At 50.5% G+C, this 26,416-nt stretch overlaps 1 protein-coding gene across 1 annotated transcript; it reads left to right on the top strand.

The window, feature by feature from the left end:
* The first annotated feature begins 10,142 nt into the window (after window positions 1–10,142).
* Window positions 10,143–11,129, top strand: GPR119 (G protein-coupled receptor 119). The gene has a single exon (XM_032786255.1). It carries the CDS (start codon window positions 10,143–10,145, stop codon window positions 11,127–11,129), a length of 987 nt encoding a protein of 328 aa, XP_032642146.1.
* Window positions 11,130–26,416: the final 15,287 nt, after the last annotated feature.

Below are 26,416 nucleotides of genomic sequence, written 5' to 3'. Positions count from 1 at the left end.
GCACTGGTGATGCAGCGCTGCTCGTCAAGTGTGGCCATCAAAAGCACTTTTATTGGCCTCCAGGGTATTAGGAGGTATCCCAGAATACCTTTTCAGCCAGTCTGCTCATCAGTTCGCACTCTACTGCCCTGGGCTCAGGTGACCGCCCTTAAATGCCCTGGGAATTTTAAAAATCCCCTTCCTGTTTGCTCAGCCAGGTGTGGAGTCAAATATGCAATCAATCACCACTGACCATGCCTCCACGCCCCAAACGAGCCCCAGCATGGAGCACTGCGAGCTGCAGGACCTCATCAGTGTTTGGGGTGAGGAAGCTGTGCAGTCACAGCTGCGCTCCAGCTGTAGAAATGATACCTATGGGCAGATATCAAGTCCATGCTGGAAAGGGGCCATGAACGGGGACATGCTGCAAGACCTGCAGTGCAGGGTTAAAGTGAAGGAGCTGCGGAGTGCCTATTGCAAAGCCATATAGAGGGAAACCGCCGCTCAGGTGCTGCCCCCACGACCTGCCGTTTTTACAAGGAGCTGGATGCGATACTTGGGGATGACCCACTGCCAATCCAAGGACCACGATGGACAGTTCAGAGCAGGAGGGAGAGGAGGTGGAGGAGGGGAGGAGGAAACCGAGAGTGAGGGTACTGGGATGGGGGGAGACACCCCGGAGTCCCAGGAGGCATGCAGCCAGGAGCTCTTCTCAAGCCAGGAGGAAGCTAGCCAGTCGCAGCAGCTGGAACTTGTTGGTGAAGAAGAAGCAGAGGAGCGGGTTCCCAGGTAAGCAGCTTTTATTTTCAGGATGGAAATGTTTTGGGAGAGGAGGGGGGGTTATGGCTGCCTGCATGCATGCCTAGATGTGGAATAGCCCATTGATGTGGTCTATCACCTCGCGGTAATCGGCCTCTGTAATCTCTTCAAAAGTTTCAGCCAGAGCGTGGGCAATGCTTGCGCAAGTTTATAGGGAGAGCCACTGTGGTCCTTGTCCCAGTCAGGCTAACGCGTCCGCGCCACTGTGCCGTGAGGGGTGGGGGGACCATTGCTGCAACACAGGCAAGCTGCATAGGGCAGGGCAGAATCCACATTGCTGTAGAAAGACCCTCCCGCTCTTCCCAGGTAACCCAGCAGCGAGATATCTGGCAGGATAAAATCCTGTGGAAAATGTAGGGATAGTGTTCAGTGCAGGTTCCCCCAGCTGCTCTCTGCTTTCCCCAATGCACAGAAACCCCAGTGACAGCCCTGAACTCAAGCAGCTCCCCTTCCCAGAGTGAGCCTTTCCCAAGGCAGTTGTGGCAGCAACATGGCTTCATTAATCACTCATTTTCCCCATTACTCACCATGTCTTCGCTGCTGTGGCCTCTCTGTGCTATGTTTGCTGTGTGTAAATATGCTACAAATAGTCTACAAACTCCTTCACTGATGATTATAAACAATGCAGCCTCTGTAATAAATGTTCTATTTCTTTTTTTTTCTAAGTGTCCTTGACTTCTCCGCCCTATCACAGACTGCTGAAAAAACTACAGAACTTGAGGAGGAAACCAAGGAAAAATCAAAGAAGATTTGGTGAAAGCAGTTATGAATCAGTATGCCAGAGAGAATAAGAGGCTGCAGGACTGGAGAGAAGAAAATGCATCAGTGAGGGAAACACAAAGCAGGAGAAAGGAATTGGCTAAAAAAAAAGCACAAAGCAGCTGATAAGCCTCCTGGCACGCCAAACGGACTGTATGCAGTCACTCGTAGTAGCCATGCAGGCAGATCACTACCTGTGCTAACCCCCCTCCCCCCCATCCCAAGCTCCCTCTCCTTGTGCCCCACTGTTTGCTCAAAACCCCCTTCTCCACAGCATCCAGGTTCTTACCACCACCAGCTGCCCCAACACCTGTACGTTCACCTACCAGCCCTGAGAACTACGACCCTTACCCTATGCACTCAACCCCCATCACCATGCAGCATATTAATCCTGAAGTGCAGCAGGCATTGCACAGCACTCCAGGCAGGACATATTCAAACCTCTGACTGTACAGTTCACCACCCTACCCTGCTGCCCTTTTACTTACCTTCTTTTTCAATAAAGTGATTTCTTGGCTTTTAAAAACAGTTTTTATTTGCAGAAAGTGAAACATACTGTACCCAAGGGAAAACAGCACTGCAAATCATATTGTAACCACTGCACTTCACTCCCGTGCAAGGCACCAAACATTACTGTTGGCTTTCAGCCTCAAATTGCTCCCTCAAGGCATCCCTAATCCTTGTAGCCCTGTGCTGGGCCTCTCTAGTAGCCCTGCTCTCTGGCTGTGCAAAATTCAGCCTCCAGGCGCTGAACCTCAGAGGTCCATTCCTGACTGAATGTTTCACCCTTCCCTTCACAAATATTATGGAGGGTACAGCACGCGGATATAACCGCAGGGATGCTGCTTTCCCCCAAGTCTAGCTTCCCATACAGAGATCTCCAGCGTCCCTTTAAATGGCCGAAAGCACACTCCACAGTCATTCTGCACCGACTCAGCCTGTAGTTGTACAGGTCCTTCCTCCTGTCAAGCTTCCCTGTATACGGTTTCATGAGCCAAGGCACTAACGGGTAAGCAGGGTCTCCAAGGATCACAATGGGCATTTCGACGTCCCCTACTGTGATCTTCCGGTCTGGGAAAAAAGTCCGGGCCTGCAGCTTCCTGATCAGGCCAGTGTTCCGAAAGATGCGTGCATCATGCACCTTTCCAGGCCAGCCTGCGTAAATGTCAATGAAATGCCCACGGTGATCCACAAGCGCCTGGAGAACCATAGAGAAATACCCCTTCCGATTAACGTACTCAGATGCTACATGGGATGGTGCCAGAATAGGACTATGCTTCCCATCTATCGCCCCTCCACAGTTAGGGAAACCCATTTGTGCAAAGCCATCCACAATGTCCTGCACATTCCCCAGAGTCACGGTTCTTCTTAGCAGGATGTGATTAATGGCCTTGCAAACTTGCATCAAAACGACTCCAACGCTCGACTTTCCCACTCCAAACTGGTTCGCGACCAATCAGTAGCTGTCTGGAGTTGCCAGCTTTCAGATTGCAATAGCCACCCGCTTCTCCACCAGCAGGGCAGCTCTCAATCTCGTGTCCTTGCACCGCAGGGTGGGGAGGAGCGCCTCACACAGTCCCATGAAAGTGGCTTTTCTCATCCGAAAGTTCTGCAGCCACTGCTCATCATCCCAGACTTGCAAGATGATGTGATCCCACCACTCAGTGCTTGTTTCCCGAGCCCAAAAGCTGCGTTCCACGGTGCTGAGCATTTCCGTGAATGCCACAAGCAATGTCGTGTCGTACGCGTCAGGTGACTCGCTATCATCGTCAGACTCATCACTGCTTTGGACCTTAAGGAATAGCTCAACTGCCAAACGTGATGTGCTGGCAACATTCATCAGAAAAGTCCTAAGCAGCTCGGGCTCCATTTCCCACAGAAATCGCACTGCACAGAGACTTACAATGGCGCCAAACTGCTGGAATCTGAAGCGATGCACCACGGGGTGTTGGGACAGGAAGCCGAAAGACCCGCACCCTTCTGTCCCCTTCCCAGAACCCATGGCGCCAAAATGGGACGAGGTGCTCTGTGGGATAGCTGCCCATAATGCACCACTCCCAACAGCGCTGCAAATGTTGCAAATGTGACCACACTGCAGCGCTGGTAGCTGTCAGTGTGGCCACACTGCAGTGCTGTCCCTACACAGTTGTACGAACACAGCTGTAACTCCCAGCGCTGCACACCTCCAAGTGTACCCATACCCTCAGAGAAGTGAGGTTCTGGAACAGTCTCCCACTAGGAATTGTGGGGCCAAACAATTCAATTCGTTTTAAGAGAGAGTGGGACAAATTTCCGAGTTTGGCTGTATGATGGGATTGCTTGTGATGGCAGGGAGCAGGGCACAGCAGCCCCGGGGCTCATTTCCAGTTTATGTCTTGTGATCCTAAAAGCTCATGTTTCAGGGTTTCAGTCCCACCTGCAGGGGTCAGGACAGGATTCTCCCCACAATGTATTCTGGTTTTGTTTATCTCCTTCCTTTGAAGCCTCAGGGGTGACCACAGCTGGAGATGGGACATTGGACAGGGTGAGCCAGGGCTCTGAGGTGGCACTGAGCATTCTCTCTCAGGCCTTGGCTACACTGGCGCTTTACAGCGCTGCAACTTTCTCGCTTAGGAGTGTGAAAAAAACACCCCCCTGAGCGCAGCAAGTTACAACGCTGTAAAACGCCAGTGTAAGCAGTGCTGGGAGCGCGGCTCCCAGCGCTGTAAGCTAATCCCAACGGGGAGGTGGAGTACGTGCAGTGCTGGGACAGCTCTCTCTCGGCACTGGCGCTGCGACCACACTCACACTTCAAAGCGCTGCCGCGGGAGCGCTCCCGCGGCAGCGCTGTGCACTTGCAAGTGTAGCCATACCCTCAGGTTCTTGGCTGGCTGGTTCTTGCTCACATGCTCAGCATCACCATAAGCAGCGCAGCGAAGCAATTTTCCCTCAAGTCAGATTGCCAGTGACCTGGCTGGGTGTCTCCTTATGCTGCACTGCGTGGGTGCAGGTCACTGACCAGAATTATCTGGGTATCTCTCACTTAGACAAGTATCAGAGGGGTAGCCATGTTAGTCTGGATCTGCAAAAAGTGACAAAAAGTCCTGTAGCGCCTTATAGACTAACAGAAGTATTGGAGCATTCACCCATGAAAACTTATGCTCCAATACGTCTGTTAGTCTATAAGGTGCCACAGGACTCTTTGTCGCTTCTCACTTAATCATTTCCCTACTACTGCACTGTTGTACCTCAGTCTTGCTATTCTCTGCCTGTGGCCCATAATAGTCAAGTCTCCTGTGGGCTGCGATACTTTAGCCTCATTTTGGCTGCTGGGTCAGTGTGCGGAAGCTAGGTGGTGGTGGTGGCCTGTGATGTACAGGTCAGACTACATGTACTGGTGGTCCCTTCTGGCTTAAGTTCTTTGACTCTGACCAGGGCTGCCAGAGGATTCAGGGGGCCTGAGGTGTTCAGCAGCAGGGGGCCCCCGCTTCGGCAGCAATTCAGCAGTGGGGGGTCCTTTCGCTCCGGGACCCACCACCGAAATGCCCCGAAGACCCACGGCAGGGAGCTCCCGCTACCGAATTGCCACCGAAGACCCAGCATTTTGGCAGTGGGTCCCAGGGCAGAAGGACCCCCCGCCACAGGTATTCGGCAGTGGCCTAGCCAAGTTCTAAGTGTAGCGGGAGCAAACATAAAAAAGGTACCCTCCTTGGCTCCCCCTCTGGCCATGCCCCCTTGGCTCCTCCCATTTCCCCCCCAGATTAACCCTGGGCCCTGGCTCAGGACTCCTGCAGGCTTCCTGGGGGTGTGGATAACTCTGTCCCCCCGCAGTCCCAGGAAAGTGTCTCCTGCCCAGCGCGCTCTGTAGGTTTCCCCCGCCGGGCTGCGCCACCCAGCCCCACCCGCGGGGTCCCGTCCCTCCTGCACCGGGCTCCAGGCTCCTGCGCTGCGCCAGGGCCCCCCATCTAGACAGTGCGGCCTGCGCCACTGCCCTGCGGGCCTGGCCCCAGGGAGTCCCTCACCCGGACCCCCTAGTGCAAAGCACTGGGCCCCCGCCGCTCACCTTCCGTCCTGCACCGTTGCCTGTTCCTGGCCTGCTCCCGGCGCTCAATGCGCTCCACATGGGGCTCGCCAACCAGGCGGCTCACCGCATTAGCAAGGGGCGGGGAGCGCTTGGCAGCCGAGCCCTGAGCTACCGCAGGAGGTGGCTGTGGCGATGTTAGGGCCGCGCTGAGCATGGGGCGCTATGGCTGAGGAGCCAGCCCCCTCACTCCTCCGGCTGCGCCTGCCGCTCCCCCTTCTATGGCTCTTCCGGCCATGCTGCTGCAGGTGCCACTTGTTGAAAATGTGCTGAGGGGAAGCAGCTGCTTCCCCTGAACCCCGCTAGCTATGCTACTGGTCTTCGGGGCACTTTGGCAGCGGGTTCCGGAGTGGAAGCACCCCGTGCCGCCAAATTGCCGCCAAAGACCGGAGCAGAAGAAGCTCTGGGGGCCTGGGCCCTGCGAGTTTTCCGGGGCCCCCGGAGCAAGTGAAGGACCCCACTCCAGGAGCCCTGAAAAACTCTCGTGAGGGCCCCTGTGGGGCCCAGGGCCTGGAGCAAATTGCCCCACTTGCACCCCCCTCTGGGCGGCCCTGACTCTGACTGTGACTGTGTGATAAATGCCACTTCTTAAGTCCCTTTACTCTGCATGCTAATACATCACTGCAGGGACTATTGTTATGAACAGCATTACAGGCCTGCCCCCTGGGCACCATACAGAGCATAGGAAGATGCAGTCCCTACCTAAAAGACCACAATATAGTCTACAGCTATGGTTACCCTTTGACCTAGGCATGTGATTCCCAGCTTGCGTAAACATACTACTGCCAGTTTTCATCAAGCTAGCAATAGCAGTGTAGCTGCAGCAGTACAGGCCGCCACATGGGCCTGTATGTACACACAGGGTTCAGGTGGATTTGTACTCAGGGTGGCTAACCCATGCCGCTACTCACCACTGCCCATTCTACCATCACAGCTATATTAGTGTTTTTAGCTCACTAGCTAGTGAGCGCTAGTGGAAGTATATCTGTGCATCAGTGCATGCTGGGAATCACAGTCCTCGCTCTAAGTGTAAACATAGCCTAGAAAGAGTAAATGCAGGTGGAGAGTGGGGAAAGCACACAGACCAAGTGATTTGGAGAGGTGACTGGTTCCAGGGGTTTTACATTATCGGGAGCATTTTGTTTGCTTCCTTTATCCTGAGCTGTGAGCAGCTTCAGAAACCCACAACTCTGTTTTTAAACAGCCTACCAGAGAACTCTTTCCTGGCGGCCTCCTTCCAGTACCTGGGGTTGGTATGAGTGAACTCCCTCCTGGATCCAGGAACAGAACTCAGGACTCCTGGCCCCCTGCTTCCTACTGCTATCTAGCAGGTAATGAAGTAAGGCGCTAGAAAAGAGTGTGATCCCAACTGCCTTCTGCTGGTGTTCCTCTAGCTCAGGTGGCCAAGGTCAGTTCTGGGGGACTAACAGACCAAGGCTCAAACCCTCTTGATGAACCAAGCGGGGTTTCTCATGGTCATGCATAAAGGAATTTGTTCTCTTTTAAAATCTTAGTTATTCAATTCACACAGTAGGAAAACTTCCCCTGAAACAAGCATCATAGTTAAACAACATGGTCATGTAAAAACGAGGGGGCGATGCACACAAGAACAGTGGATCCACATTTTGGTCATTTGTCACACTCTGGCAGACACGAAGGTTGAGAGCTATGTCCAGCCTCAAGCACCCTAGCTAACCTGGGTACAGTGCTGTGGTACGGAGCGTGGAGTCTGGCTTTCCCCATCTCGGGGAGTGTGGCTGAGACTCCCCCATTCAGTGCTGTCCTACCAAACACTGTGGTTCACTCCAAAGACACCTCAATGGGAGCCTTTCCTCCTGTGCCAGTCACTCATTCCAGTTCTGTCCCGGTTACTCATTAACCTTATGGAAAGCGCTCTCCAGCCAAAGCCAAACAGTGACAGATTGTATAGCCCTTGGCTGCCTCTGTGCCCTGACTTTAGATGTTACTGGTATCTAGGAGCCTTAGTTTGCTCAGTGCTTACTGTGTTAATGGCCATTGTTAAGTGGTGAGATATCATGTAGCCTGCCCCTGGGTGCTGGTGCAGAAGCCACCAGCAAGATCTCACTGCCTCCACCTCAGCCTCCCCCTCCCCCCACGCCTTGTCTGGTGTCATGGTGAATAGCAGAGATCATTGCCCAATACTAGGACCATGTCATGGGGTAAGTACACCCTGTCACAGGGTGTTGGGACAGTATCAGGTGGCTATGCTCCTGTGCAAGATAGCATGGCCCAGTGGCCCAAGTCAACAGGGTGGCCCTTGTAGGGTTATCACTTTCGAAATGCAAAAACATGGCACACCCCCCACAAGGCAAGCCTGCCGCAGTTCCAACCCCCAACCACAAAGCAATTCCACAAGCCCTCCTTCAACAGCCACTTACAGTATCTAGTGAGATAACATAGAGGTAAGATTGATAACATTACATATCTCCTCACTCTCACATCACTCAAACCCTCTCCCTCACACACATGCACCATGCACTTGGGTGATGGTGGCAGACGGCTACTGTATTTTCAAGTTTTGATCTGTTCTCACTTAAACTGCAGAAGTGGGAACACTGCAGCATCTTTACCTGAACACAAATTTTTAACATTAGATATCCCTGTGTATTGTGACGATAATGAAAATCTTTAGACCGACATGAAAAAAACCCAGCAGATTAAATTATTTTTCTTGCAACTGGCAAATCTATCTAAAAAAAAACAGCCAGGCCAGTCAAATATCAGCCAGGGAGTAACCCTAGGCCCTTCAGCGCAGGACAGCATGGTCTAGGGCCCAGAATAAATAGGACAGGGCAAGGAGCCCTCAGGGTCCGACAGCCTCCTGGCTGGGGCATGTCAGCAATAAGCTTGCCCCCCTTGTGGCCCAAAGGGGAGCAGACCACCACCCAGTGGTGCAGTTGGCAGCTGGGGTCTGGGGACCCAGGTCCTCCCTACTCCACTGGATCCCACCCTATCAGTGTCAAGTGGTCCCACCACTGGGTCAGCAGGTATCCCTCTGAAACACACTGACTCTGTTCCTGGTACCACAACCAGACCAATATCTGGTTCCCATGGGATGCTTCCTATCCTGCCTTCCCAGTCGGAAGTCTGCATGTCCTCCATCTTCTTGGGGTATTCAGCAGGCAAGATTTATGGCAACTCCTTCCTCCCTCCCCATGGGCCTCAGCGGACATCCAGGTACTCACTGGGGTCTTAGCATGGCTGGTCTCTGCAGCCTGGGGTTTCAACAGCTTCTGGCTGGCCACTGGTTTACCCTGTCATTGCCCCTGGCAGAACAGGACGGCAGGTGCTGAGCTGAAGCCAGCCCTGCTGAGTTCATCACAGTGAAATGGGGAAGTCTGCAGCCTAAGGCCCCATTCTGGAGGGAGAAGCTGAGAGATCCCACCAGGAGCCTGAGAAAGGCGATGGCCTGAGATGACAGTGGGGGTGTCCTTACGGAGGCCATGAAGCAGTCAGAGGTGCAGTTACCTTGGGAACCATGACAACCCCAAAGTCTGGTTCCAGGGAGCTGGGCAGCAGAATCCAGTTCTTGTTTCACAAAGATCTTCATGTGCCTAACTTTGTTACCCTGATGATGCAGCCTTTGTCCTTCCACACCTTGTTCCTTTCCCCCAAATGCAGCTGGCCAGTTCTTTGGGGCAGGAGGCTGTGGCTTTCTGAGGAGGCTGGAAAGTGCCCAGCCCATGTCTAGGTGATGTAGAAACAATGAATTGTAACAACAATTGTTTGGTCATCTCCCAGCACCTGTTGATTCCAGCAGCTTTAGCTGTGGGTGGAGAAAGAAACAGGCAGACCTTAAAGACATTGGAGAAGAAACAGCAGCAGCATGTGGAGGCATCCTGGATGTGTGGGGCCAGGAGGGGGTACACAGGATGTCTGAATTATGAGCTGGGATATGCGACAATAACTACAAAGGATTGGGTGACTGTCCTGGATTGAAAACAGCATTGGCATTGCCTGTCTGGAGCTCCCGGCGGGATCGTTCACTATGATTGTTCTCGTCAGACACAGCATGGACTCTGCACAGCCTGCTGCAGTCCGCCAACCCCTGGGGTGATGCTATGCATGCAGATTGGATGCTGAGCCACCCAGCTGGTTGTCAGAGCAGCCTGGAAAGCAGGGAGAGCATTTCTCCCTCCCTACTCTGGAGTTGTCTGGTAACTGGGTTCCTGAAAGGGAGGGACTAGACCTGGTCACTGGCTGCTGCTGGCAGCATGCACCTTGTAGTTCCTGTCCGCTGACAGCTTGGAATACATAGGCACGGTTCAACCTTATGGGTTCCCTAACCAAAAAGGAGACAAGTTCACCCACATCCACTGAGCTTTCCAAGTCAGCTCTTTTAGCTGAGCCCAGGACCATTGCACAGTGACTGTCTGACGTTTCTCCAGGACATGTTTTTTCCCAGGATTCCTAGCTGATCAGTGGTTCCAGTAGCAAGCCGAGGGAACACCGTGGAGTCAAGTCAGTAAGGCTGGACCTGCCATGCCCTGGTGAGAGATTAGCTATGGATGGCTTTGCATTTGGAGTGGTTCTTGCTGTTTTGGCCTCTCTCATTATTGCTACAAACATACTTGTTGCTATTCCTTTGTTTCGGCTGATCCAGAAGAACGGCTGCACAGGGCTGTATTTTGTCTTTAACCTCGCAGTTGCAGACTTTTTGGTTGGCATCACAATCACCGGGCTGGTCACAGATGAGCTTTCCACACACAGTCAGCCCCCATCGAAGATGTTCTGCATCCTGAGGATGGCCTTCATCATCTCCCCTTCAGCTGCCTCCATACTCACTATGATCATGGTGACTTTTGACAGATACTTGGCCATTAAACAACCTTTCCAATATTTCCGAATCATGAGTGGCCTGGTAGTTGGTGCCTGCATTGTGGGTCTCTGGCTGGCTGCCTTCTTTATTGGCTTTCTACCAGTACTAGTACAGGTCTTTCAGCAGACCTATGAAGGGAAGTGCACTTTCTTTGGGGTCTTCCGACCCACATACATGCTCACCATCTTCTGTATCGGGTTCTTCCCAGCTTTGTTCATTTTCATTTACCTGTATTGTGACATCCTGAAAATTGCCTCTCTGCACGTACAGCACATCCGAGAAGTGGCGCAGGTTGGGCTGTCGAGGAACAGTCCTTCACCTCATAACACCAGTGACATGAAAGCCTTGAGGACTGTGGCTATTCTTATTGGGTGCTTTGTGCTGTCTTGGTCCCCTTTCTTCATAGCTAGCATTGTGAAGACCATTTGCCAGAAATGCCTCCCATATGATGTCATTGAGAGGTACCTATGGCTGCTGGGACTCTGCAATTCTCTGCTGAACCCACTGATCTACGCCTACTGGCAGAAGGAGGTGCGGCGGCAGATCTACCAGCTGTGCTTGTGTGTGAAGAGGAAAGTTTTCCCTCTCTTCCACATGGAGAGTGGCCCTTGGGTTCCCAGCAGGGGTCCAGCGCCGATTCGTGCCATATCCCACCCACAATTCCAGGAGTGATACGGTAAGGAAAGGAGATTTGGGCTTTTCTCCTCTTCCTCCCCTGGTAGCGTCACAGGCTCGGAGAGTAACGAGCTGGGAGGAACTTGCTGGGCAGTCTGGGCCATGCTCTTGGGCTCCATTTTGCAGACACTGGCAAGGCCAAATTCAGCCCTAATGTAAATGTTGCAACCACAGTTCAGAAGCACCCACTGATCTGGTGTGTCTCAAGTTCGGCACCAAAATCAATGGCCACTTATGCAAACAGCATTGGTCTATAGCTCTGAGCTGGCCAGGAACCACTCCCTGGCAATCAGCTTCATGTCCATCCGGCTATGTCCTCTGATCACTTCCCCCAGTTCAATGCCCATACTTGGCCTTAGTTAAAGTTAAGTCTGTCGGCTCTTGGTTTTACTCCCAGAGTCCTGTGAAAACAGTCCCCCTCCCTCCCTTCCCAGATTTAGGGTTTGTCTACACTGAAGCTGGAAGTTTATTTCCCAGCTGCGATAGACAGACCTGTATGAGCTCTGCCCGAGCTAACATTCTAAAAATAGTAGCATAGTTGCAGCAGCCTAGGTGATGGCTCGGGTGAGCTACCCACGTACAACACAGTCTGAGACCCTAGGTACGTATTGGGGCAGCTGGCACACTACCATGCTATTTCTAGCATGCTAGCTTGAGCAGAACTATCACATGGATGTATGTCTGAGCTAGACATTACTCCTCCAGTTGCTGTGCAGACATACTCTTCAAGTGAGTGTCCCCCTTGCCAACTCCCCCAGGTACTAATTAAATGAGCTCCGGGCCCTGCAGCAGATCTCCGCTCCCACTACCAGTCTGGTCACCTCCTCTGAAGTTCTTCTGGCCCTTTTGTAAAGCGAGGTTCCCCAAGCTAGTGCAGCCCATGGTGCAGCCTTCCCACACTGGGCAAGAGGACCCTCTGTCCTCTGAATCTGGCCCAGCCGAGCTCAGAACAGTCCTTTGTCACAGCAGCCTCGCACCATCAGCTCAGGACCCCTTTCCACCACTGACACACCTCTCTTGTCACGGCTGCTTCCTAACTAATTCCTTGGGTGACTCTAAGTCTCCTGCAGGTGCTGTAGCCCGCTCTCAAGGGCTGAGGTTATTTCAGATCACCCAGAGGAAAATTAAATGATGACAAGAGAAAATAGCCAGGTGCAGCCCTGCTCTTTTCCCAGAGAATCACAAAAAGCGCACACAGCGAAGACCCACTGCTTGGGGCTTAGTCTGGCAGAGGCAGGTGTGCTTTCGCAGGGATTGTATATGTTTCCTCCTGCCCTCTACGCAGTGGGTAGCAGCTGAGTGAGGCGGGCCAGTAAACCTGGCACCATTAGCTAGCACTTGCCTGGAAAGGAAGACATATAAAGAGCAGCTCAAACCCAAACTGCATGTTTGGGAGGCCAGGGGGAACCGCTCACTTGAGCCATTCGCTCCTTTTCCTGCCCCTGCATCACCAAAGCTGGCATGCATAATATGCTGGGGAGGGGTCAGTGAGGATTGTGTGGGCAGGGACAGATCACAGAACATGGCTGAGAAGGCCTGGCCCAGCACAGAATAATCCTCTGCAAGCAAACCTGGATATTTTTAAAATGTATCATTCCCACATGAATGGAGGGAGGGGGCTGGAGCAAGAATCTATACCAGGGATTCCCAAACGGTGGTACGTGTACCCCTGGGGGTATGTGAGACATCTCAGGGAGGTGCACAGGAGGGTGTGACGGTACACTCCATATGATGTTATGAAAATATGCTAATGAGCTTGAATATAATGTAACTGGAATATGTTTCATGCAAAAGGCCTCTTGTAACGTATCATTACAAAGCTTATCATCTACTGAGTGTGGTCATCCTATTTGTATAACTGTATAGTTCTTGTAAGTGAAACTAGAAATATAAAATATAACTGTGAAGTCCTATGGTAATTATGCAAAGTGTGGGCCATTAATGGTGGCTTGGAATCTTGATGGCTCCCATTGACCAGGACAATTGGTTGTAATGGCTCTGTTTACTTGTAAGTCTTCCTGTGTACCTGTGTGCTGGATAATGGGTAATGAAGTCTTACGGTGACATGTGATCATGTCACCTGAACTGGAATCCAGCTTTAGCCTGGTGCTTTTCCATTGAGAAGGAGGAATCGGAACCCAGAGAGGGACAAAGGATTCCTGCCTTGTGCAAAAGATATATAAGGGGTTGGAACAGAACAAACAGGTTGCAGTTATGAGAAATCCCCTAGCTACCACGTGAGCTGGAACAAGGACGGTACCTGGGGAAAGGATTGGGCCCAGACTAGAAGGAGGCTAATCTGTCAAAGAAGCTTATTGGAACATCTCTGAGGTTTACCTCCATCATTTCCTACTGTATTAGGCTCAGACTTGCATGTTTTATTTTATTTTGTTTGGTAATTTACTTTGTTCTGTCTGTTCTTACTTGGAACCACTTAAATCCTACTTTTTGTATTTAATAAAATCAATTTTTACTTAACCCAGAGTATGTATTAATACCGGGGGGTGGAGGGGCAAACAGCTGTGCATATCTCTCTATCAGTGTTATAGAGGGCAGATAATTTATGAGTTTACCTTGTATAAGCTTTATACAGGGTAAAACAGATTTATTTGGGGTTTGGACCCCTTTGGGAGCTGGGTATCTGAGTGCTGGACACAGGAACAGTTCTTAAGCTGTTTTCAGTTAAGCCTGCAGCTTGTGGGAGACATGGTTCAGACTTAGATTGCAGCAGGCAAGCGTGTCTGGCTCAAATCAGGCAGGGCACTGAAGTCCCAAGCTGGCAGGGAAAACAGGCTCAGAGGTAGTCTAGGCACATCAGGTGGCAGTCCCAAAGGTGTGTCTGTGACCCAACCCATCACAGAGGGTTTTATTTATTTATTATTTTATTTATCGCATTTTCACAATAGACTATTCAGACAAAGGTTTAAAACTCTGTGGGAATTTGTTACATAAAATACAGTAGTTAATTTACTTCAAGATGTACCAATGAGAACACAGAGACACTGACGTATAGAGTTCTCACCTCCAATCACCTTACAGTGCGGGTTCAGTTACCCAGCAATTGTCCAGTCTAAGTGAGCTCAGAACTGAGTCAGGGTTTTGTGGGGTTTGTTTTGTTATATACATTGCTCTGTAACTATATCTGTAAGTAACAGTGAAATGGGGCAGATGGCCAAAGACAGGTAGCCTTAAGAAGAAGACACAAAGTATCAGTGATGAGCAGGCTAGGGGCATAGGAGTGCGCAGCACATTTCATTAGGGTGTGCACCCAGGGAGCACCACCTTAGCCCTGCCCACACCCACCCCATCCACTCCTTCTTACTTCCCACCCCCTGACTGCCCCCCTCAGAACTCCCAACCCCCCCTGCTCCTTGTCCCCTGACTACCCCCTCCTGGGATCCCTGCCCCTAACTGCCCCGCAGGACCCCACCCCCTATCTAAGTTTCCCTGCTCCTTGTCGCCTAACTGCCTCCGAAGACCCTACCCCCTACCTGTCCCCTGACTGCCCCAACCCTTATCCACACCCCCGCCCCCAGACAGGCCCCTGGGACTTCCATGCCCATCCAACCCCCCTCTGCTCCCTGACTGCACCCTCCAGAAACCCCCCTACCCCTAACCACCCCCCCAGGATCCCATCCACTATCCAACCCACCCTGATCCCTGTCCTCTGACTGCCCCAACCCATTATCCAATCCCCACCCCGGACCCGGACCCCTTACCATGAGGCTCCTCGCAGCATGTTTTGCTCTGCACAGAGTCAGACATGCTGCCCCATGCATGGGTGGCAGGTTTGTAGAAATTTTGGTGGTGCCCAGAACTCACCCCCCCCACTCCGTACCCCACCTTCCTAAGGCTCTGGGAGGGAGTTTGGGTGGGGGGAGGAGGTCTGGGGTGCAGGTCCTGGGCTGGGGATTAGGGTGCAGAAGGGGTTCAGGGTGCAGGCTCTGGGATGGAGTTTGGGTGTTGGGTGCAGTCTCCGGGCTGGGGAAGAGGGTGGGTGTGCAGGAGGGGGTGAGGGGTGCAGGCTCTGGGATGGAGTTTGGGTGCTGGGTGCAGGATCCGGGCTGGGGCAACGAGTGGGGGTGTAGGAGGGGGTGAGCGGTGCGGCCTCTGGGAGGGAACTTGGGGGTGGGAGAGGGTGCAGAGGGAGGGATTGCAGGCTCTGGGAGGGAGTTTGGGCACAGGAGAGGGTGTGTTGGAAGGGGGAGGGGGTGCACGCTGTGGGAGGAAGTTTGGGGATAGGAGGGGGTACAGGAGTGAGAGCTGTGGAGCTGAGGATGAGAGGTTCATGATGCAGGAGCGGGCTCAGGGCTGGGGCAGAGGATTAGGGTGAGAGGGGATGAGGGCTCTGGCTGGGGCTGTGGGGGCTCAGGGCTGGGGCAGAGGATTAGAGTGAGAGGGGATGAGGGCTCTGGCTGGGGCTGTGGGGGCTCAGGGCTGGGGCAGAGGATTAGGGTGCTGGAGGATGAGGGCTGGGGCTGGGGATGAGGGTTTGGGGCGTTGGAGAGGCTCAGGGTTAGAGTGGAAGGGCAGGGCTGCCCTGCCATTAGGAGATGGGGGGCAGGAACAGGAACAGTATCCCTGATGATGCCACAGCACAACTGGCTGCTGAGCTCTGTGCCTTTATACTCACACACAACTATTTCAAATTTGATGACAATATATACCTCCAGATCAGTGGCACTGCTATGGGCACCCGCATGGCCCCACAATACGCCAATATTTTTATGGCTGACCTGGAACAACGCTTCCTCAGCTCTCGTCCACTCACGCCCCTTCTCTACCTACGCTACATTGATGACATCTTCATCATCTGGACCCATGGGAAGGAGACTCTAGAAAAATTCCACCACGATTTCAACAACTTCCACCCCACCATCAACCTCAGCCTGGACCAATCTACACGGGAGGTCCACTTTCTAGACACCACGGTGCAAATAAGTGATGGTCACATTAACACCACTCTATATCGAAAACCTACCGACCGCTACGCCTACCTTCATGCCTCCAGCTTCCATCCCGGGCACATCACACGATCCATTGTCTACAGCCAAGCACTGAGGTACAACCGCATCTGCTCTAACCCCTCAGACAGAGACCAACACCTACAAAATCTCCACCAAGCATTCTCAAAACTACAATACCCGCACGAGGAAATTAGGAAACAGATCAACAGAGCCAGACGTGTACCCAGAAGCCTCCTACTGCAAGACAAACCCAAGAAAGAAACCAACAGGACTCCACTGGCCATCACATACAGCCCCCAGCTAAAACCCCTCCAACGCATCATCAGGGATCTACAACCCATCCTGGACAATGATCCCACACTTTCACAGGTCTTGGGTGGCAGGCCAATCCTTGCCCACAGACAACCTGCCAACCTGAAACGTATTCTCACCAGCAACTGCACACCGTACCATAGTAACTCTAGCTCAGGAACCAATCCATGCAACAAACCTCGATGCCAACTCTGCCCACATATCTACACCAGCGACACCATCACAGGACCTAACCAGATCAGCCATACCATCACTGGTTCATTCACCTGCACGTCCACCAATGTAATATACGCCATCATATGCCAGCAATGCCCCTCTGCTATGTACATCGGCCAAACTGGACAGTCTCTACGGAAAAGGATAAATGGACACAAATCAGATATCAGGAATGGCAATATACAAAAACCTGTAGGAGAGCACTTCAACCTCCCTGGCCACACTATAGCAGACCTTAAGGTGGCCATCCTGCAGCAAAAAAACTTCAGGACCAGACTTCAAAGAGAAACTGCTGAGCTTCAGTTCATTTGCAAATTTGACACTATCAGCTCTGGACTCAACAAAGACTGTGAATGGCTTGCCAATTACAGAACCAGTTTCTCCTCCCTTGGTTTTCACACCTCTACTGCTAGAACAGGGCCTCACCCTCCCTGACTGAACTAACCTCGTTATCTCTAGCTTGCTTGCTAGCATATATATACCTGCCCCTGGAAATTTCCACTACCTGCGTCTGACGAAGTGGGTATTCACCCACGAAAGCTCACGCTCCAAAACGTCTGTTAGTCTATAAGGTGCCACAGGATTCTCTGCTGCTTTTACACATCCAGACTAACACGGCTACCCCTCTGATACTTGAAATTAATTGTTTTAAGCAATTGTTTTTAATATTCTAAACTTATCCATTTTGAACCAATCCAAGCAAAGAGATGACTTTGCCCTATCTGCTCACAAACATGTACATCATGCTTTGGACGTCACATCACTCCAGAATCCACAAAAAGAGATAGTATGAAAACGTTATAGTTGAACCAGCGGACTACACAAGAAGCAAAGAGAAGTAACCACGCTCTTAAAAGGTGGCTTAAAGACAAGTGCATCCTCAGAAGTGTGATAAATGTGTTTGGAACTGAGAATTTATTATCATAAGTAAATGTAATAAGAAATCTAGGTAATTTGCATTGTTCCTGGATATAAGTGCCAAGTCTCAGCTCTGGTCTGTGATAATCGCTTGCAAGACTATATTGTGTATAGTGCACCCAACTGGTTGCGTCTACATTTCAGTGGTGAACTGTTGATCGTATATGAATGTGCTTCTGGGTGAATAAATAGATTGTTGGTTAGTTAAGAATAAGCAAGTGTCCTTGTTGGAAAAATACTGTTCAAGTTAAAAGTTGACCTGAAAAGGTCCCTGCATTCAATTAGTAAGCTTCCCGGACTTAATACAAAGGGGTTGTCCTAGCGCAGGCATTCTCACAAAATTTTTGGTGGCCTCAAAGTGAGGCCAATTCTTGCTGACAGCCACACTGACACTTTTTCCTAAAATACTTCATTAACCTTAGGAAAAATAAATAAATATGTGCATGTACACATCCAAATCATTGTAATTTATTTATGTAGGTTTTTTTTGCAGAGTCAGTAATAAAAATAATGCTGTGAAAAGTGATATTTGTATGTTCATTAATATCACTTTTCACAGCACTCTTAGTAACATACAAGTATTACTCATAGCCTCCCAACTAGATAGTAAGTCTTCTGTGAGGAGTATACTTGCATGTTTGTTAATATCACTTTTCTCAGCAAGCCCCAGGACAAATTAAGCCCTGGATGTGGGGGCCAGAGGGGGAGGCAGCAGGGGTGAGGGGCAATGGGGGGGCTGGAGGGGGGCCAAGGGAGGCAGCAGTAGCCCAAGGCAATGGGTGGTGGTGGTGAGTCCCACCACCAAGCAGCTGGAGCCAGGGGTTGGCATCCCCTGTAGTGTGGCCAGGGACCAGAGCATGTGGCCAGAGCTGGGGGTCAGTGTCTGCAGTCAGAGCCAGAAGTCAGCATCCACCACTGCGCAGCCAGGGCCAGAGGTTGGCACCCAGGACCAGCTCTTGCTGCCAAGGGTCGGCACCCGCTGCCACACAGCTGGTGCTGTGCGTCAGAGCCAGGGCCACATGGCCAAAATAGGCGGTCAGCACCCACCACTGTGTGGTCAGAGCCAGGGCTGGAACCAAGGCTCGGAGCCCGCTGCTGTGCGGCTGAAGCCAAGGATCAGCATGCAGGGCGGACTCCCATCACCATGCAGCCAGAGCCCAGGACCAGAGCTGGGGGCCAGCACCCACCACGGTATGGCTGTAGCTGGGGGCCAGAGCCGAAAGCCCTGCAGCCAGAGGTCGGGGCCACATAGCCAGAGCCAGTGGTCAGCACCCGCTGCCAGTTCCAGGGGTCACCACCCAAAGCCCCATGGCCAGACTCCTGAAGTTCTGCCACTGGAGCCTGCTGCCCAACTACCCCAGGGCTGAAGCCTGAGGGCCACCCTCTGGTGGGTCAATAACTCACCTTTCTCCTGCAGTGTTGTACCCCACCTGTCTCCTTTTCATGCCAATAGGTAGAACTGAAGGTGGAACCAATAATGACCCATCGCCTCTGGACTCAGCCACTGCTTAGACCATGACCCCACTTCCTAGTTCTGATTGCCCAGATCTCTCTCACTGAGTCTTCCCCCAGGCCCCGGTGCCCTCTTTTAAACCCAACCTGGATCAGCTAATGTGGCACAGGTGCACTGGCCCTGCTGTCTCTTAAAGGGCTGGTGTCATCCTGTGACACAGTTACAGTGTCTCATAAACCCAGACCCTGCGGTGCTGATGGTCCTTTGCCTGGCCTCTGAGTGCATTTACCACTTGTATGTATGACACGAACTACACATCCCATAGCACATAACAGCCCCGAGGGTCAGTGTGACTGCTGCTGGCCTGTATGTCACTGTATTGGAACCCTCTGTTGTGCATTACTACAGCAGCTAAGGAGGGACTAGAGCAGGGGTGGGCAACCTATGACACAAGTGCCGAAGGTGGCACATGAGCTGATTTTCAGTGGCACTCACACTGCCTGGGTCCTGGCCACCAGTCCAGGGGGCTCTGCATTTTAATTTAATTTTAAATGAAGCCGCTTAAACATTTGAAAAACCTTATTTACTTTACATACAACAATAGTTTAGTTATATACTATAGACTTGTAGAAAGAGACCTTCTAAAAATATTAAAATGTATTACTGGCACGTGAAACCTTAAATTAGAGTGAATAAATGAAAACTCGGCACAGCACTTCTGAAAGGTTGCCAACCCCTGGACTAGAGCTTCACGCCTGGACAAGTCTCCAGCCCCCATGGTAAGCAGATATGTGCCCATAACTTTCATGTGTCACAGGCACTTAATCACTTATTCAAGCAACCCGGAGAGGCTCCTGCAGGAAGAAGTCATCATACTTCAGGGGCATTTCCACTGAGCCTGGCTGAGATATATCAGCACAGGAAGCTATTAATACACACCTAGAGGTACACTGGCCATTATCTCAGTGAGGGAGTCCGATTACCATATCAATATGGGAACTGCTCTTTAATAGCAGGATGGGCCTATAACCTATTTCCTGCTCTTGGTGGCTCCTTCTTTGTCTCCACTTCCTCTTCTTTTGAGCAGGCTCTGGCCTAGCCCTGGCACAGAGGAGATATTGCTGCTCAGCCTTTTTGGTTTCTTTTATTATCCCTGGTTTACAGATAACAAAACCCATGTGCAGAGACTGGCACTGACTTCCCAGGGGTCCCGTTATGACTGTTCTTGACAAAACTGAGAACACAGCTCTCCTGACTCTTTTCATGCTTTTGTCACTAGGCTTCCTCTAAGCTATGGGCCAATTTATTCTCCATGATATGAAGTGATAGCCCTAACCACACCCTATTGCCACCGTTTGGGCCTGCAGCAGCAGCCAGCCAACACTGACTTTGCACAAGTGCTGGTGGGTGCACGCACACCCTCCTCCCCTGGACTGACCCCTTCCCCTCTGCAATAGGCCCAACCCTGACAGATATCTTAGCTCTCTACCTTGGAGCACTGTGGAAACAGGAGATAAAACTGTCCAGTTGTGCCCTCACCAAGGCAAAAGTCACATTTAGGGCAGGCTCTGTGAATGCCAGCTGCACACCCCACCCAAGACGCCAGTGTTCTCACTCCTTCTATGGAACATCGCCCACACTTACCTCTGCCCTGGAGTGCACAGTCATGTGCCTTACCAGACGGTTACAAATCCCTACAGCAGGAACAGACCTTTGTACTCGCACGACCCACGTAACTCAGAACAGAAACCAGGGGTTTGTGATCCCGCTGGGTTCAGAGACCCCAACAGTGCGGTGTGATCTGTGACAACCTGCAGAAAGTGACCCCTGCCCCAGTCTATGCAGCTACCCCAACACAGCACAGAGTGGTTGAGTGCATGCACATGACACAGAGAATTCTGTGGGCCACATCGGACCACAAAAATGGCACATTTACTTAGTCACTTCTTATTATGCGTATTATGACACAGTCCTACCTGAAGCACACTGACAACTAGCTCATGCCAGCTCCAAGGGGCAGAGTTAAGGTCGCAGAGCAGAGCTAGTGTGTATCTTAGCTCTGGATTTCCTGCTTTTCAGATGTTTAAGTCTTGGTGCTATCATAAGCATCTTTCCCAAATCTGGACCTTAGCGTCCAAAAATCTGGGTGCCTGCATGAAACCCTCTAAGCTTAATTACCAGCTTAGATCTGATAGCCTGCCACCAACCAGGAATTCCAGTGCATTGGTACACTTGGGTCCACCCAAAACTTCCCTGTGGGACCACAGACTCAGACGCTCTGAGGTCTTCCTAACAAAGGGAAATTAACTATTTCCCCCATCTCTTCCCAACCCGGAATTCTCTCTGGGCTAAACCTGAGATTACTGAAAGCATGCTCTTACATCACAATACAAGAAGCATGTCTTCTCTTCCACAAAGAACAATCAAATACAGGAAACAGAAAAATTCTAACTGCTCTCTTCCCCTCCACAAATTCCCTGGTGCGCCAGAGATCACCCTCCGTAGATCTAACCAAAGAGAATTTCCTCCCTTCATTCCTTAGTCCTAACCCAGAGAGAAAAAAACTCAACGAGTTAGAGTCTTAAAATAGAAACTTTATATAAAAAGACATAAAAACTATTCCTGTATTTTAAAGTGACAATAACACAGGTTCGAATTGGCTTAAAAGAAAAAGGAATAAACAGCCTTATTCAAAACAGAGATACCTTAAACATTTCAGCAATACACACATGTAAATACAAAAAAAAAACAAAACCAATAACAGCTTATTATTTTTCTACCTTTGTACTTACAGCTGGGAAACTGAAGATTAGAAGGTTGAAGATAGAAAAAGATCCCCTCTCATAGCTGAGAGCCAGACAAAGACACAGACACAAAACATTCCCTCCCTCAGCTTTGAAAAATCCGGTTTCCTGATTGGTCCTCTGGTCAGGTGTTTGGTTCCCTTTGTTAACCCTTTACAGGTGAAAGAAACATTAACCCTTAGCTATCTGTTTACGACCGGTGCACTCAACATTCTAGAAGCATATGTGACAGTGTTGGGCAACCTTCAGGGTATGTCTACACTGCCGAGTTAACCCAGATGATCAGCGCCTGGGTCTGGGCTCCTGGATTGGCCTATTCCAGGTGTGAGTGTCCACACTGCGAGGCTGTACCTGAGTTACTGTGTCCACAGTGGTGCTGCCCACACTTTTCTAAGGTGCTGGAGGCCCATTCCCTTGTTCTTAGCATTGTATTAAACTGTGCTGCTCTATTTATTCTTCTGCAGTGTATTGTGGGAGAACGTGTCTGTCCTTCCTGGGGTGCTCTTAGCCCATGAATTCAGTAGAACCATTTTTGCATGGAACACTCTAGATTTCTGTTTGCAGCTTATGTTCCAACTGGTGGCAAGGCCTGGATTCAGCTCAGGATAATGACCTGTTCAAGCCAATGGCATGAATGCGACTCTCACTTTGAAGCCAGGAGACAGATACAGGGCACGAGACACGGTGGAGGGCTGTTGCCCTGAGAAGGCACTCATGCAGATTGCAGGCAGACATGGCACAATGGAGACAACTGATATGGAATTGCCCTATGCTGACCAGTGGGTCTGGAGTAGGGCCAAAAGCATAGCACTGTGAGACTACATTGTCACGCAGCCCCAGGGATGGCCACCAGCCACTCCGGAACTGCTGCATGAGAAAGATCGCCTTCCTGGAGCTCGCCTTGGATCCTTCACAACCAGGACACGCAGTGAGAGACACTCTACCAGTCCGGAGGCAGATTGCTATTGCCATCTGGAGGCTGGCAACCCAAGACTGTTGCAAGTCAGTGACTAATCAGTCTGATGCTGACAAGTCAGCAGCCAGTGCTGTGGTGGGGAGGTTTATATGGCAATTATTTCTGCAGTTCACCCACAGATGGTGCAGGTTGCTGATGTTTCCAGATATCAGGGGGTAGCTGTGTTAGTCTGTATCCAGAAAAATAACAAGGAGTCTGGTGGCACCTTAAAGACTAACAGATTTATTTGGGCATAAGCTTTTGTGGGTAAAAAAAACACTTCTTTGGATGCAGATGTCCCCAGAGTAATTGTGGGTGTGGAGAGCAATCTCCCACCAACCCCCAACCCCAAAGTGCACATGGACACAGCACCAGAAAGGACAGTACTCATTCATAATGCAGGCCTTGGCTGAGGGAGGGTCACGGACACCAAAGTGTGAAGCACCAGCTGGGTCCATCATGCCAGAGCATTCTGGAGATCCAGCATTCTCAAAGTGGGACAAGCTGGACTTTATTCCCACCCAATAATATGGATTTCAATGGGGTGTCCATACCCATTATGATTTTGGGAGCCCCACCTTCTCCATTACCCTGGGGCCCAGTGCCCGCCTTGAGGTGAGCACAGTTGGTAGAAGATAAATGTACAGGGTAGATCAGGGGTCAGCAGCCTTTCAGAAGTGGTGTGCTAAGTCTTCATTTATTCACTGTAATTTAAGGTTTCATGTACCAGTAATATATTTTAACGTTTTTAGAAGGTCTCTTTCTATAAGTCTATATTATAAACTAAACTACTGTTGTATGTAAAGTAAATAAGGTTTTTAAAATGTTTAAGAAGCTTCATTTAAAATTAAATTAAAATGCAGATCTTATCAATTTAGTGTGATCCTTGCCCTTGCTTTTCCTTGCTGAGTTTTCCAACGTCTGGCATGTATTTGGATACTTTTAGATGCACACAGGCTTCTGAGTGAACAGTTGTTAACCAACTCCGAGAGGGACAGAGGACAGATTTCATGTGTGAAAATACCTGTTTACACAGGTATGTGGATCCAAACGCTGAAGACATTGCAAATACAATTTTCTTCAAACAGTTAAATTTCACCGGCAGGGATGTCCAGCAGGTCAGAATAGAGGCCCCATGATCTCTCTCAGTAGCTTCAAGTGCACGCCACAGATCTCCAAACTTTGATGCCCACAATTCTGAGCTTTTTAAATGAATGAGCTGCATTTCAAAATCTTCAACACCCATCCACTGAAATACAGACAAATCCAAGTCGCTTTCATTGAACTTTTCAGGTTTAATTAGAAAAGAAAGCATTGGGCCAAATCGCTGGAAATCTTGAAATCTGTCAGAAAATTCTGATTCCAGTTCTTGCATGTACATTCCAATCTCATCGACACTGACAGTGCAACGTGTCGATAGCTCTTTTATGTGTTGGAAGTAGCAGAAAGTCGAAGTTCAATATCCCGAGAAAAAACTGCTAGTTTTACAACAAATGCCTTCCAGGCTTCATAAAGATCCAGAACCGTTTGCCCTGCACCCTGGAGACAGAGGTTGAGTTTGTTTAGGTGAGCAGTGATGTCAGTTAGAAACATGAGCTTACACAGCCATTTGTCATCATCCAGTTCGGGGTAGTTTTGTCCTTTTTCCAACAAAAAGGCCTTGATTGCATCAAAACAGTTTACAAAGCGCACCAAAACCTTGCCACGACTTAGCCACCGAATGTTGCTGTGAAGTGGAATGTCATTATAAGCACTGTCCATCTCTCTCTAGCAGTGCTTGAAACTGTCTGTGAGTCAAAGCAGATCAGCAACAAGGAAATTCACAATTCGCACCACTGTATTCATCACATTATTAAGCTCTGAATTAGAAATTTTAGCACACAGGTTTTCTTGATGGATGATACAGTGAAATTTGACTGTTGGGCAGCCCCCCCTTTGATCGATTACCTCCTATACCACAAACAAAAGAACAAAAGAAAATGATAAATGATCACATGTACTTATGCTAGCTAGCAGGCCTAAGAATGTAAACTTCTGACCCCACGCCATACTGCCTAGTTACTTGGAGCTTTTCTTCCCCCCCCCCCCCACCAAGGGGTTTTAGGCAACAAAGTTCCTCTTGGATTTCATCAGACACACAATATCTTGCAACAAGTGCCAAATATAGAATGTCATTTATATCCACATTCTCATCAACTGCAATGCTAAACACTGCTGTGTCTTTTAATGCAGTCGTCTGCTTTTCGTTAATGTTTCTGCCATTTTGCTTACACATCTCTCAACTATTCTGGCAGAGACACGCAGTTCTTTTATTCTAGATATGATCCTATCTTTATCTGGCAAATCATTGAACAAAACCTCCGAACTTCTGAGAAAAACTTCTTTTATATATTCCCCATCTATAAATGGCTTTCTGGTTGTTGCAGTGTGCTCTGCAATCTTGTAACTTCCTTCTGTAGCTTGATTTCTACTTACACTTAAGCATTTAAAAACACTGCTTTGCTTCTCATATCCTGCTACTGCCTTTTTGATCAATTCAGTCTTGTCTGCTTTGTCAAGGAAGTTTTTCTTGTGCTTTGTTTCAAAATGTCATTGAACACCTGATGTGCGACAAATAACACTTTCACAACAGAAAGCACAAACAGCACAGGCCTTCTTTTGAATAAATCCAAATGTGTTTGTCCAAGAAAGCTGAAATGAATGGACATCTAAGTGTGCTTTCTTAGGAGATGGCATTTTGTCAAATGTACCCCTCAACTCACAGCAGGAAAAAAATCACGACAGATGGCACACACAATGTCAAATGCAGTGCACTGTTCCACGTGGCATGGTATAAACAGCAAATCAGGACAGCAAAAATATCCCAGTGGCGTTGGAACAATTTTTAAGGTCGGGGTGCTGAGCTGTGCCCCCTCTTGTCCTTGTCTGCACCCCTCATTGCCCCAGGCTGGGGCCAGTGGTCCACAGCTGGGGGCAGCTGCAGAGTGCCAGGCCGAGGCCAGAAGCAGAGCCCTGGGCCAGCGGCCAGGAGTCCAGGCCAGCAGCCGGCTGAGTGGGGCTGGCTGCCGGGACCCAGGCTGGTAAGGGGCCAGTGGCCAGAACCCCAGACCAGCAGCAAGCTGAGCGGGGCCAGTGGCCAGGACCGCAGACCAGCAGCGCAGTCCCCTAGGCTGGCGGCTGGGACCCTGGCTGGCAGGGGGCCGGTGCCTGGAAACCCAGGCCGGCCGCAGGCTGAGCAGGGCCGGCACCTGGGACCCTGGCTGGCAGGGGGCCGGTGCCTGGAAACCCAGGCCGGCCGCAGGCTGAGCAGGGCCGGCACACGGAACCCCAGGCTGGCAGCAGAGTGCAACTGAAAATCAGCTCGCATGCCATAGATTGCTGACCCCTGGGGTAGATGCTGACCCCTGGGGTAGATGCAGGGTGGAGGTGGAATGTGCATTTGGCTGACAGGTGAGATGATGATGCCTACACCTTCATTTGGACACCAGTGCATATAATGCCACGTGGGTTAGTGGAGCCTGCAGTGTGCCAGGGGAAGGGGAGGGATTTGGATGGGGGTGGAGGAATGCCTGTGCTGGTTTACAAGTGCACCTTGGATTCCTGGGTCTGGGTCCAGCAGAGCTAGAGAAGTGAGAGCTGTCTGCCCCTGCTAGCTACAC

This window comes from Chelonoidis abingdonii, chromosome 8, assembly GCF_003597395.2.
Source record: "Chelonoidis abingdonii isolate Lonesome George chromosome 8, CheloAbing_2.0, whole genome shotgun sequence".
NCBI classification, from domain to species: Eukaryota; Metazoa; Chordata; order Testudines; family Testudinidae; genus Chelonoidis; species Chelonoidis abingdonii.
Note: the sequence above shows the minus strand (reverse complement) of the source record. Positions and strands in the feature narration are given on the sequence as shown.